Here is a 14,549-nt window from a genome sequence, read left to right as displayed (position 1 = left end):
TAAGTCGAAGGGTAGGTGTCCGAGAATTTCCATTGAATGATCTCCTAGAGATCGAATTTTCAATTATCGTACTTAAAGCGGGAAACCCCAGACGAACCGCGTATGCGCAAAATGAGAAATAGAAACCGGAAACGGAGATGTCGTAACTCAAACAAACGACGTGATAATCGAATGTGTGTACATCCGGTTCGACATCAATAGTCCCCAGATACCAGGAAACCAAAGTCCGCGCACGAATCACCGTTTCGTTCTCTCTCCACCCCCCTCCCTTCCCCCCTCAGATCGGGCGGATTATGTATCGATGACGTTATCAACGTGCGAAAGAATTACTGGGTAAATATCCTAATTACTGCCAGTGTCCCTAATACTGCTACTTTATTTATTTTACTTAATAAGAACGTAACGTATAAAAGATGCTGTTAAAAAATTTGATTATTAAATTGCGACGCTAATTTACAAAGAAATACGTGTGCTTGTATGTACCTGGTATTTGCAAAGTAATGTTAAAAAATGAAAATACAATTTGAACGTCGAAAACGCAACTACGTAAGTAAAAAGTGAAGGGGTAAGTCATATTAAAGAAAGAGCTGTTATTTTACTGTTTAACCTATATCTACTGTACAAAATGAATCCCTAAAGTATATAAGAATCACTCTAACTTTTCAGGTGACACTTATAGGGACACTGGAATTGCTCGCAGAATTTAATTAATTAATAATCAATTCTTCATATTTAATGTGTAAAAGTACTTTTTTTCGTGAAAGAAATGTTAAATAATGTTATGCTAAAAAAATGAGACGATATTTAGGTCAAACAACACGTAAAATGATTAAATGAAGTCTAGGATCTTAAGGTGGCAGTAATTGGGACATGTACCCTATACCCTAGCGAGCAAGAGCGGCCATTTCGGTCCGTCTTCGTCAACAACAGGGTCGTTGTATAGTTGTACCTGGGCTCGAGGAACATCGATGGCAATGCTGATATATAGTATATATATCAGAGAATATACCGACGACAACCGTTACTCATCGCCATTGTCGCGATGGCGATGATTTACGCTCGAATAACGCTATATTTTTGGCAGCGCGAATGCCCGGAGACTAACTTCGGGGGAATACCAGAGTACACTGACGAACAAACTCGTCTTCCGTTAGGAGAAAAAGCAACGTAAGGGGTTTGGCCTCCTACCACTTGGTCTCGGGATTTACTGATATTTATGCCAAATTAACATTCAATTTAAAATTGATTCGAGTACTTGAAAACAATTTCCTATGTGGTAGGAGGCCCTTACGCTGCTTTCTCCCCTAACGGAAGCCGAATTTCCTCATGACTGTACATACAGTAAATTCTCGATGAGTATTCGAAGGTTCCTCGAGGCATTGAACATTAAATACTTCATAAACTAATGGCCACATGCGTTTGAAACAAATATCATTGACATCAGAATTTGAAGCTCCATCATTGCGCTAAACCTCGGTACGAAAAGTCACTGTTACACCTGGGTACCTCTTCTTAGTGCCGCGGAGCCTTCGAATACTCATCCAGGATTTACTATACATACGTCACGCGCAGCGTTTCATCCTTCCGTTCTGTTTCGTTCTCGAAGTATACACGACTCTCTCGGGGGCACGACCGCTGCCTGCGTTCGTAGACACTAAAAACCTAGAATCGTACATAGGGGTATGTTGTATACACGAATATCCAGAGAAACGTTTAAATAAAAAGCTTATTTATTGCCGAGTACGAGGAAGAGTAAAACACTTCAGTAATTCCACCCTACAGTTCTCTGTGAAATCAGTCGTCCATCTCCCTATACGTATGTACGCATGTTCGACGTTACACCGAGGGCATGATATGGACAAACTACGATTGACGGGACGTCGTACGTAATATATGCGTTTAAGAAATGTTTAGTTACCCACGAGAACTATCCGTCAAGATAACACCCGTCGATTGTCGGGCCCAATATATCGATTCGCCAATAACAATCCTAATACCGATTTCTGATAACGGCGACCACGAGGTCGGGACATACAACACACAGAGAACCGTTGACTTAAAAATACGAGGAGGGGGGGGGGATAAAAAGGTTCGACGATGGCGTAAGCGTATAGACAGGAACTTATCACCGTAGATAACGATTCTCAAAGGTGATATGATCCGCTTGACTATTCGCATATAGTACCATACAACTTACGCGCGACACAGCGGAGCCTTATCAAAGGCATTCGAACGTGTGCGAGGTACGATAAATCGTGTCGTCGTTGCAAACGTTTCCCTTCCCCCACAGTTTTAACATCGTCCCTATAGACGATCTGTTCACTTTCGGTCAAGTCGTCGATTCGAACGCGCGCGGGAAGATCGGCCGCCCCCGCGAATCATATATCAACTCGATGAAGAGGCACGTGAAGAACGGCGGTGATCGGAAGCCGATCGAAACGCGGGTCGTTGACAGACAACCGGCGGTAGAGACGACGGAGAACACATTTCTGATTAGTTATAGAGATCGTTCCTACGACTTACGGAAGTTCCTTAGATACCATCCAGGCGGAAAGAAAGTGCTCGGTTACTTCGAAAATCGGAGCTTGGACAAAGCTCTCGACGAGAATCCTCACTCGAGGAGCGCTTTTCATCTGTTGGAGGACTTCACGGTGAACGAGCAAGAGAAGTACCAGGAATACGAAGTGAGTTCTCGATGGTGGTTACGACGGTGTCACGTTTCGAGCACGGTTTGAAAAATCGCGACGGATTGGTGGACACTGGAAGTGGTCGCGTGTTCGTTTACATTGAAATGAAACCTGAATCAAGAATTGTAAATTTTGCATTCCATGCGTCATTTTTCCTCTTCATTATTGTCAGCCTTCGTGCATAAGGTTTTGGTGTTATCAGGCTACTAGTTTTTGGCCTTCACGCTTGTTCGACGGTTACAAATGATTTCTCCGTTTAGTTTCATGTGTATAGTTGGTTTTAATCGAGAATGATATTTTTTTTCTGTCATCCATTGCTCGACTGCCGTGGCGAATCTTGTATAATTGTTACTCAACATTCCCACGAAGCGATTATCAGCGAAGATTTTCGTTTCATCGTGAGTGGCGATTTATACTTTGAAATCCGGGCTTGTATCCGTTTCTTGGAAGTGACGTAACGGGGCTATCTTTAATCGCTCGTAGCTCTCCGATGCCGTCAAACGTTTACGGAAATCGACTTGCTCGCAATGTTTGCAATCTCTAACGAGAGTGATTTAAGAGTCATTCTTTTTTTTCTGTCAAATATCGTAACAAAATAACCATGACCGAAGAAGTATTTCATACGGACACTGACCTGCAAAGTCAAACATCTATTTTAGGTGTACACCATTCTGATAATTTTTCAAACTTGCTTGAAAAAGAAATTGTTTTTCCGTATCGACAATTTGAAATAAGAGACTTTCCGATTCGTGTATGTTTGTGTGGAGGCGTATGTGTGCGCGCGCGTGTGTGACGATCGTTCGACAATATTTGACAGGACCTCATTGACTGGAATGCGCCTATACTCGGTCAAGTAGGAAAATTAGGTGACCAGTATTGGGAATGGATGAATCTACCGGTGAATCGGGAGATTCGATTGTTCCAGTCGAACCTGCTGGAGACTATATCGATCACCCCATGGTATCTAGTACCGATCGTATGGATTCCGGTCTGCATTTACTTCCTCTACTCCGGATTCAATAGTATTGCCGACGATCCCAGTGGTAATTACTTTTAATCTTAATGCAATTATTTTCTACATTCTCGATTGACAATGTATTTCTACACACTTACTATTTATCGTAAGATAATAAATAACCAATTTAACAGTCTCGTTCGAACTTTTTTAGGAAACACCTTGTTTCAAGCTTTGTCCTCATATATACTCGGTATATTATTGTGGAGTATCCTAGAATACGTGCTTCACCGGAAACTCTTTCATTTCAAGCCACCAGCCACTTCGAAGTTACTCATTTCATTACACTTTATACTTCACGGTGTTCATCATAAGGTAAGCACTCCGTAAAATAAGGAGTAACTATTAAGCTGCCTAGCGCACGCATTGTCTAGTATGTATGAGCTGATTATTTTATTCCGTTGTATATTTTTCCCTAAGGCTCCATTCGATAACAGAAGATTAGTATTTCCCCCTGTGGCCGGTTTATCGATAGCAAAATTATTGTGGTATCTCTACGAAGCGTTATTTTCTCGGACAATGATTTATTTTATTGCCGCCGGTACTACAACAGGTACTCACGTCGACGCACTTACACCTAATATAAGTAAAAAGCCGCTAACACGGTGCAATTGATTCTCACCAAATTTCATCCCGTAGGCTACGTTTGTTACGACTTAATTCATTATTATTTACATCACGGCGCGCCGAGGGCCGGATCCTACCTCTACACCATGAAAAGGAATCACAATTATCATCATTTCTCGCATCACGAATTAGGTAACAATTTCTTCATCTTTAATTACACGCTAATCAGATCTCTCACACCTTAAAACTCACATCTCCACAGGTTTCGGTATCAGCAGTAAGCTCTGGGATCACGCTTTCGGAACAAACATTTGCTTACCGCAGCTAACGAAACCGATAGAATGGTGAATCATTTCGTCAACACGTTATTTGTATAATCTTTATACAGTAGCTCACCTATTTATCGATCTCTGCCTCTCTGGTAACAAATATTTAAGTACAGACAAGGAACAAAGACGCGCAAAAGGTACAGAACAAAGGGCGGAGCGAGCTGTCAGTTGAACGTTACATGAACGAACTCATGAGGTTCATACGCCAGATCAGACTGTAAGCAAGCACTCGAGCGAATTGATAATTTAAGTACATATTACAGTATCACATGTGCGCTTGTCTCTTAATGAAATAATTCGAGTCTCAAGCGTACCAAACAAAAACAAACCAGTGTCAATGGTAGAAAAGAATACCATTGATATCAGTGGATTTAGATTTCCCGATAGTAAATAAACACAATTATGGTGCCTCAACTTTCACATTCTTTCTCCCCATACTCAGCTGTGGGAAAGAGCTCTTATTCGCGGGAGGATTCAATCTAGAAGACAGATGAACAAACGCTTCGAACAAGCTAACCCTGTCCATGACATTTACTTCGTAATGTTTAAGCTTCTCTCTGGTACACCAGTTCGCCGCTTTACTCGCCGTATTCTCTAAACTGTGGGACACCTCTTCCGCTTTTGTCCGATTACCGACAACGATCACAGTTATTTCTTTTTTATCTTTATTCCTGTCGATATCCTTCTTCAATGGAAAGAGTACATCCAGGGATTCCGGTTTCGCGGTGTCGTAGACCAAAACGTAGCCATCCGCAAAACCAAGATAATGTCGTGGAAGTTGCTGATTATTAGCATTGTTTTGTAGAGATTCCAGTCCTGCTGTATCATAAAATCGTACTTTCTCTTTAGTGCCCCGATCTGTTTCTATGTTCGCGACGTAAATGTCCTCGATCGTGGGATGAATTTCCTGTTACATTATGAACTTTAATTATAACAGTTGTATTAATATAGAAAAGTAGGTATGTAATATTTTGTTATCACTGGCTGAGGCTTGCGGACACAAGCCATGTCCACTTGAAAACAATATTCTAACATTTCAACAGCATTACAACCAGCTTCATTAGAGGCTGAATTCTTTACCGATACGTATTAAGCTTCAATGTACTTCGTTCAATGTACTTTGTTCAATTCGCTATCAGAGTGCCACTGTATCCTTAATGAAGCTAGCTGTAATGCCTGTAAATGTTGATATAAATTTTTCAAGCAGGACACAGCATACACTCTACAGTCTCAACAATGATAACTAGACTGTGAATATATAATATGCATTTACAACATAAATTTCATAAAATCTTGAAGAGAAGAAATAAACTGCTATTTAACATTTGTATCTGTAAATTACTCCAAAAAGTATCTATGCAACACTGAGTCTACAAAATCTTGGATAATACTACATTCGTTTTTTATGTAACTGAAAGATAAATGTAATTCTCAGGGCTGTCACGTATTAATAATAATAATATGAATGAGTACCCTTGCAAATATTTCATATGAACATAACCTAAATGCTTACTTTGTTGGTATTAACATCCCCGTAAATAAGCTGTTCCAATAAAGCTGTCTTTCCTACACCTTTCATTCCACAAACGACCACCTTCGTCGTTTTTCCCATATTGAATTTGTTTATCCGAATGACAAAGTATTGTTTACCTCAACGCAAACGTCAAAAGTGACGTATAAGCACAGACGAGGTACATATAATCATCTATGAGATATAACTTTACTATGTAATATAAGAATAGAATTGTCAACTGCTGTCACCCTACGGGCTTCGTAGTTCTACGAATTTGTAACTCCAGCACCTTAAAAACCTCTGAACTTTAGCGACCTCTACTGCGTTATAAGAACACTGAGAACAATGAATTCGTGAATTAGAGTAGAAGCCCAATAATTTAAGGTCCGTTAATTGATCACTAGGAACACCCCTCACTCACACGTATTCATTCTGTCGCCTAGTAAGGAAGGGACACGGAGGAAGTGCGCGGGTGTATATAATATTGTTTTAATGAAATGATTCAATACCCAATAATTTTTGCGAATAAACTTTTTTGATATCTCTACAAATAACCCAGATAGTAAGGTGATCAAAGAAGTGAATACATCCAGCCTACCCTATATCTAGCTACATCGCACAAGTGAACGGACGATCGGTGGAAAAAGCGCGCGAATGATTGGAGTCCGTTAATTGACTAAAATAAGCAAAAGCTCGCAGCCAATTAGCTCATATTATTTGATATATAGTTCGTCAACTTGTAGGTGATTATGGTTGCCAGTTATATCCCAAATAATAATGATTGCCCAGGTCTCACCCCGTGGAGGTTGCTGCGAATGGAGACCCAAGGAGGATAGATGGAATCACATGCGTTCTACACCTATCCCCCTTTTACAATTTTTATATCACCCAAACACCATTCACACTAAACAACATAAACTAAATTCAACGCAGAAACTAACATGGACGTAGCCAGGAGGGGCACTTGTCCCCACCGCTCTGGACGGAAAAAAATTGCATTGCTTCCCCCTGATTGATATGCTCATGGAAACGAATTGTTCAAATAACGCAGTTATTTTTTAAACCCCTTCGGCTTTATGACAATCCTCGGTTGATGAGAAACCTTCATATACTGATCATCGGGTGAAGAAAAATCTTCATATGATGATTTCTGAAGCAGAAACTGGGAGGATTATAACAAAACATTTTTATAGATTATAAACAATTAATTCAGATGAACAGGTAGCTTGATTCCAAGATGATCCCTGAAAGAGAAACTCAGTGGACAGTTAATAATTCATAATAGTTAATCATTCATAATAATTTATAGCGAGCATTAATTCAATCCTAGGATGATTTCTGGAACAGAAATTTAAGAGAACATACATATATAACAACAATAAGAATAGAAGAACATAACAATACATTTTTATCGACATTACAATTGAATAAATTAAAATTTGATCCCATGAGAATTCCTGAAACAGAAACTAAAACAATTAGAAAAATATTATCAAATTTCTTGAGATTGTTGACTCTTCATTTTGGCAAACAGGGGTTCAGTGTATAAAATTTCTGTAAATAACCTGAAACAAAAATTAGTCCTTTGGATTAAAAGCTGAAAAAGAAGGGATTAGTACACATAAAGGACAAGGAAGTGTCAGACATTTTAATCGAGTATACAAAAAATTAAAAAATGAATTTACTAAAAAAGTTGTTAAACGACTGAATTTAAAATTCAATACGACTCTATGCAAAAATCGAACAAGACTAAATTTTGGAGAATACAAAAACACTAACTTTTTATACAATTAACTTTTATCGATTAACTGATGACTATATCTTTTTCGTGTGTCAAAGTACAAATCAAGAAACAATCGTATTTTACTGTATCGAAATTTAAATAATTTTCGTACAGAGATAGTATCAGCAAATTGAGAGCGACTCTAGGTGAAAATTTGGTATCAATATGAAGGATCGAATTGCATTTGCATATTTTTTCAGTTGCAAGCTTTTCATTAGTTATCATAATCAACAACAGTCCCGAGGAAACTTTGATTTTAGCAGACATTCCAAAATTTACAAAAATAAACACTATTTTGATATCAATGGCATTTGCAAATTACGTATAACGATTCAAGAATTAATATATCACCAACTCTAACAACGAATAGTCACTTCTAAGGACTCTAATTAAAATTTAATTACAAATTAATTTTAATTTTTATGTGTCAATAATTAATCAAATCTATCATCATTGTCGATACATAGATTTTTTAATGTGTATTACAAATTGTAACGAACATTTGCAGAATTATTAAAAATAGAACATTTTGTTTAGTAACATAAATATTCTTATCAACAGTATTTTCAACGTAAACACTTGGTGCACAATAATCAATAATAATAATTCAATACAATAACAACAAAAATAGAAAAACAGCAGCCACAATAGGGCGCTAAACAAGTAAAAAATAGCAGCCACAATAGGGCGCTAAACAAGTAAAAAATAGCAGCCACAATAGGGCGCTAAACAAGTAAAAAATAGCAGCCACAATAGGGCGCTAAACAAGTAAAAAATAGCAGCCACAATAGGGCGCTAAACAAGTAAAAAATAGCAGCCACAATAGGGCGCTAAACAAGTAAAAAATAGCAGCCACAATAGGGCGCTAAACAAGTAAAAAATAGCAGCCACAATAGGGCGCTAAACAAGTAAAAAATAGCAGCCACAATAGGGCGCTAAACAAGTAAAAAATAGCAGCCACAATAGGGCGCTAAACAAGTAAAAAATAGCAGCCACAATAGGGCGCTAAACAAGTAAAAAATAGCAGCCACAATAGGGCGCTAAACAAGTAAAAAATAGCAGCCACAATAGGGCGCTAAACAAGTAAAAAATAGCAGCCACAATAGGGCGCTAAACAAGTAAAAAATAGCAGCCACAATAGGGCGCTAAACAAGTAAAAAATAGCAGCCACAATAGGGCGCTAAACAAGTAAAAAATAGCAGCCACAATAGGGCGCTAAACAAGTAAAAAATAGCAGCCACAATAGGGCGCTAAACAAGTAAAAAATAGCAGCCACAATAGGGCGCTAAACAAGTAAAAAATAGCAGCCACAATAGGGCGCTAAACAAGTAAAAAATAGCAGCCACAATAGGGCGCTAAACAAGTAAAAAATAGCAGCCACAATAGGGCGCTAAACAAGTAAAAAATAGCAGCCACAATAGGGCGCTAAACAAGTAAAAAATAGCAGCCACAATAGGGCGCTAAATAAGTAAAAAATAGCAGCCACAATAGGGCGCTAAACAAGTAAAAAATAGCAGCCACAATAGGGCGCTAAATAAGTAAAAAATAGCAGCCACATAGGCGCTTATCAGTCGCGACACTAATCATTTGTCAATAATTAGAGTGTCTCCTTTGTTTGCCACTCTAATTTACTGAATCCAAAAATCAAAAAAACTCCCGTGCACCTTCAATGTGCAATACGCAACACTAACTTTAGATTGATGCAGTTAGTGCAGCCACCTGGGCTGTCGTAAACCACTCAATGCAGCTATTTCAGCTACCTTGTGGTTCTGCTGTGGTTCCAGCATTGGGCATTTCATCGATCGCAACACTAAAACAAACCCGATCAATTCATATCGCAACACTAATTCAACAAAAGAAAACGACTTAAATAAAAAGTAATAAGCAATCGCGCTCAGTCATTTTCGCAACACTACCCTGAAAATAAAGAAATGATCTTAATGCAAACACGATCTCATCATTCGCAACACTACTCTGAAAATATAAAAATGATCTTAATGCAAACACGATCTCATCATACGCAACACTATTCTCCAAGCAATTAGGAAGATTAATATTGACAATTTACAAAGCTAATGCAACCCGTGATCTAGTCTCATCCGCAACACTAATTCAATCCGCGATTTTGCCCAATATTGCTGGTCGTTGGGCCGATATGACGGCCAATATACAAACTACTACTACAATTACAGGCGAGTACAGTGAATAAATATTTAGTAATGACTCCACATCCGAAGATACAGAGCCATTCGTTGCTGCCCTCTTGAGTACACAGTTTGTGCTGGGCCTCTTCTTTTCTTCGGCGGTCCGCCCCCTGAAACCCTAATGCTGCTCGATTGTGGACGACCAATGACTCGAAGAGTCTGTATGATCGTACCACGAGTGCAATCGAGCAGGTCGTTCGTTTCGACAATCCTATCCTTCCGACCGCGACCGCGACGACGACCCCCTTGGGGTTCGCCAAATTTGAAGAATCGAAATCGAAATCGGAAGCAGACAGCATGCTCCGTCTGGACCAGTTTCGAATCGACGCTGCAAATTATCCCGGTAGCAGGACTATCGCGCGAAACCTACGCGAGCCTACCCGAGCCTACAGAGCCTACCCGATCTTGTGATAGCCTGCCCCGGCCCCTACCTACTTACAGTCTACTCGCACACATTCACACACCAGAAAGTATGCTACCTGCCTACCTAGCTATATATTTAAAAAGAATTTGGCAAAAGACAGATTCTCACCAACACACAACACTCCCCGGTTCTCAAGCATGCGCCCGGGTGCAAATCAACCGGACACCTAGAGAGGACGTCCCGGGACGCCTCCGACACCCGAACGTGATATTCAACTTGCACACTCTAATGTACGTACCATTTTCCTGAAATCGACTGGCAAAGGCTAGCATCCATTGCGAGAATAGAAAAATTGTTTAAGCAATATACGTATACTTGGTACACTTTATATCGATTACGCGTTAATTTTCTCGTCTGATAGCGAGATACTCTAAACCGGTACATATTCCATAGAAATTTTATTATAAACATTGTATCAAGCAAAGAAATATGTACGACCGATACCGGAAATTGTGCAAAATTGTTCCACGGAACAATTATAGATGAAATGTTAATCGATAGAAATCTAAACGACGCAATTCCACTGCCTAATCACACACACACATAAGTGGAAAGTACATCGTGCACGGTAAGCTAACGCACTGCCAGTCGCATAGACATGTTATTATTATATAAAATCAAGTCATCGTTCCCCGTTGCTCTCGCCCAACCAAGTAGCACCTGGGCACGTGAAAGGGTTCGAGCAACGAACACGGAATAATTATCCTGAAAATCCTAACTAAAATAATTATTACGTTTTGCTCTTCTAACGGGCTACTTCTCTTTTATTCTTTTTCATTTCATTTTGCAATAAAAGTGACTCGACTTTGTATTAATAAAAATTGAAAATCAAAGATTGACTATTTATTAATATTGTAGAATTTAGTTATTAAGACTCTAAGCAAGACTCTGCAAGTAGATAAATGACTCTATGTATTGAATAACCCTCGGGCGATCCCGTCGTCAAAGGCAATATAAGACATAACATAAGTGTAACAAACATATCACTTTGACGCAGAAATCTACCCGTCGCGAAATGCCTCCTTGTACAAGGTCTGTAATACCATATTTATCCAGAACGTTACGGTCTGGCTTAATCAATGTGTATCAAAATACACTACTTACTTTTTATTTCTTTCGTTGAATAACGTGGTAGTACGTATTTGTGATATAATTTAGTATAGATTGCTAATGTACAATTGTAGATACATTATTAAAAATATCAATGAAGACATATGTTAATCTTAAATTTCTTCACAGTAAACTGATATACATACATATTATGCATATAGGTACTGTATTCAAATAGTAAATAAATTTAAGTTATTTTCCTTTGCGTTATTTGTCTACAAATGACGGTATAACTGTTGAAAATAATAATTAACTCACTAACGGGTGAAATAAAATTTTATTAACATACTAAACATTAATCTAAAAATCATAAAAATTAAATCTAATACCAAAGGTGTCCAAATGCCACCCACGAGTCACAAGCAATTACAAGCTTCCCCTCGTAGGTTTTCCAGACTACCGACCTCAAATTGACTCGAGCGAGTCAATCCAAGTACCATAGTGAGGGTACCTCCAGAGAGGAAGAATGCTGCGCATAAGTAGTAGATGGACACCCCTGGGCCTGTCCTTCTTAAAGGACAGGGATATAAATACTCATTCTTTCTGAGTATATACGCCTACCACACAAATATGTTTGTGGAACACAATACATGCTGGTGAAACACACTAGTACCTTCCCTGCATTTAACGCTCACACTCCATTAAAGTGGTCGTGAGTACTCGCCAGTACGTCTCATTACTCTACCCGTGTACGTAACCGTATGCGTTCTTTGCCAGTGGCAACGAAAACATCGGCCACGATAACTGGAAATCGCAATGCACTTTTCAATGGTCATACATGCACAACGTGTTAAATTATTCCATAACACGCGGTTTTTCACTAGGGCGTGCATATCGACGCACAGGTGACATAACTTAATACGTCTTCTTTTTATGCACCGATACTTTATTGCGATTCCCAGTACACGTGTTCCACTATTTCATGGAACTTGCAAATACGAATGATACCTTTGTGTCTCGCGACACTGGTTCCGGGATTGAAACGTGCTGTCGCGTCTCGTGGTATTGCGCTAACTGCTACACATGCCTATCCAGGAAGGCACCACCACGTTTTCCTCTCTATCATAAACATACCGGTGTGGTTTCTGTTTTTTCTACTTTATATTCGAATCTACCGACGATATTTATTTGCACACATTAATGATATGAATATTATTTTTTTTATCAGCTGACCGTTATTTATAGGCTATTGCGAATTTATTGTATTTTCTATATTATGTAATTCGCTTTACGTAGAACTATTTCATGCTATATTCATAAATGGAAATGAGTATACAATATACTGAAGTGACTACAATGAAATTATTATACGCATCATCTTCAAATTACTGCATTTTTTAGTGAAATGAATAACGTACTACCACGACATATACTCAATTAATAAAAAAATAACAATTATTTAAATAATAGATCGCTCTATCTTGAAATGTCAAGATTTCATGTTAAATTGAAGCACTAAAAAAAATGCAAAATATCCAATGTGGTTTCATCTGCATCATATCAAACATTGAATATTTAACTCATAAATATACTTTGAATACAAAATATTTATGAATTATATTACTAATAATAAGCGCGGCGTACAAGAAGACCCTAACCTAACTAAGAAAAATAACAGATCAAATACTACTCGCGGATACGCAATCGTACGATTGCATATCCGCGTTCACTGTACTCGCCAAAAGCACGTATACAACCTGTCGCCCGTGCCGCTTCGGACTAATTGTCCTACGACATGATTGGGGACTGGAGGAATAAAAGCATGCGACTCACCCGATGACAGAAGAGCTCCCTCGAAGACTCGAAGAATCTCGAAAAATCGTGTAGCTTCGCTTAAGAATATCATCTGTAGTGGTCGCTTATGCAGGATCTGGAAAAATCTGAAAAAAAAGGAACAGAATTCGTTATAACCTCTTCTGAAAATTCTAGCTGTTTCAGTTGAACAGTGTAAATAATAAAATATAAAGATACTTACAATCTCTCTTTGTATAGCTTCGCCCAAAAACATCCTCTTCCGTGATGCACTGACTCTACTTTTCCGAACGAGTACATACTTTCAAATAGAAAAAAAAATTAAAATAAAAGACTATCGCGACCGAACATCCAAGCCGGCGAACTAATGACTTTATTTCCGCGACTAAAAAAGCAAAGAGTGTCCCGAAACTCTGAAAGTAATCGATTATACGCAAAAAACACTGACTCGACTTTCGCGAGGACCTAACGATATCTCCGGTGAGATTGTAATCTGAGACAGTTCGCTGCGCGCAAACATAAACAACTTGTACGATTGTAAACACTGACTCGACTCGACCGCCTTGCGCGCGGCCACCAAACTCTGAAAAAAAAAGGAGGGGAAAGAAACACAATACGGCGCACGTGCACCGGCTTATCCTTTTTATTTTTATATCGACCAAATGTTTACGTTGACAAAATTGTCATTCAATGAGAAATATGCGTTAAAATGCAAATATGAATTTAACTACGCAAAATATTTCAAAGTAATTCTCATCTCTCTGTATTCATTACTCATATATATTTGTTATTAGTATATTATATTGAAGACATTCGTTATTAGAATTTAAGAATACGTTTACTCGTACTTTTTGTCTAAATCGCGTACCGAATTTTATAAATATTCGGAAATTATTGCAAATATCAAAATTTCGTAATTTAGTCAAGCTTCGATGAGCATGATAAATTACGCAGCTTCGATATAATTACACTTACATCCGAAACTGTATATAAATGCAAATACGATAACATCATAAAGATAAACCGGTGAAGTTATTAAAATTGAAATAATTTCGCGACCGAGATGCAGTACGGTACGAGTATTTCTAACCGAAAATTCTGGAAGCATCTCGTTTAAAGTTTCTAACGGTTTCTAACGGTTTCTAACAAGGAAGCCATGTTGAAT

The 14,549-nt window shown here is 38.5% G+C and overlaps 2 protein-coding genes across 2 annotated transcripts; one reads left to right on the top strand and one right to left on the bottom strand.

The window, feature by feature from the left end:
* Window positions 1-2,393: 2,393 nt before the first annotated feature.
* LOC107192184 (fatty acid 2-hydroxylase) lies at window positions 2,394-4,638 on the top strand. Its single transcript, XM_015581389.1, has 6 exons — window positions 2,394-2,684; window positions 3,505-3,730; window positions 3,857-4,017; window positions 4,123-4,255; window positions 4,342-4,461; window positions 4,532-4,638. Exons 1-6 carry the CDS (start codon window positions 2,394-2,396, stop codon window positions 4,615-4,617), a joined length of 1,017 nt encoding a protein of 338 aa, XP_015436875.1. The 3' UTR covers window positions 4,618-4,638.
* A 343-nt stretch (window positions 4,639-4,981) lies between these two features.
* On the bottom strand, window positions 4,982-6,267 carry LOC107192243 (NF-kappa-B inhibitor-interacting Ras-like protein). The gene is made up of 2 exons (XM_015581456.1): window positions 6,112-6,267; window positions 4,982-5,505 (listed from the first exon to the last, which is right to left on the bottom strand). Exons 1-2 carry the CDS (start codon window positions 6,208-6,210, stop codon window positions 4,999-5,001), a joined length of 606 nt encoding a protein of 201 aa, XP_015436942.1. The 5' UTR covers window positions 6,211-6,267; the 3' UTR covers window positions 4,982-4,998.
* Between the last annotated feature and the right edge of the window lie 8,282 nt (window positions 6,268-14,549).

This window comes from Dufourea novaeangliae, unplaced genomic scaffold (genome assembly GCF_001272555.1).
Source record: "Dufourea novaeangliae isolate 0120121106 unplaced genomic scaffold, ASM127255v1 scaffold299, whole genome shotgun sequence".
NCBI classification, from domain to species: Eukaryota; Metazoa; Arthropoda; class Insecta; order Hymenoptera; family Halictidae; genus Dufourea; species Dufourea novaeangliae.
This window is presented reverse-complemented; position numbering and strand designations above follow the sequence as displayed.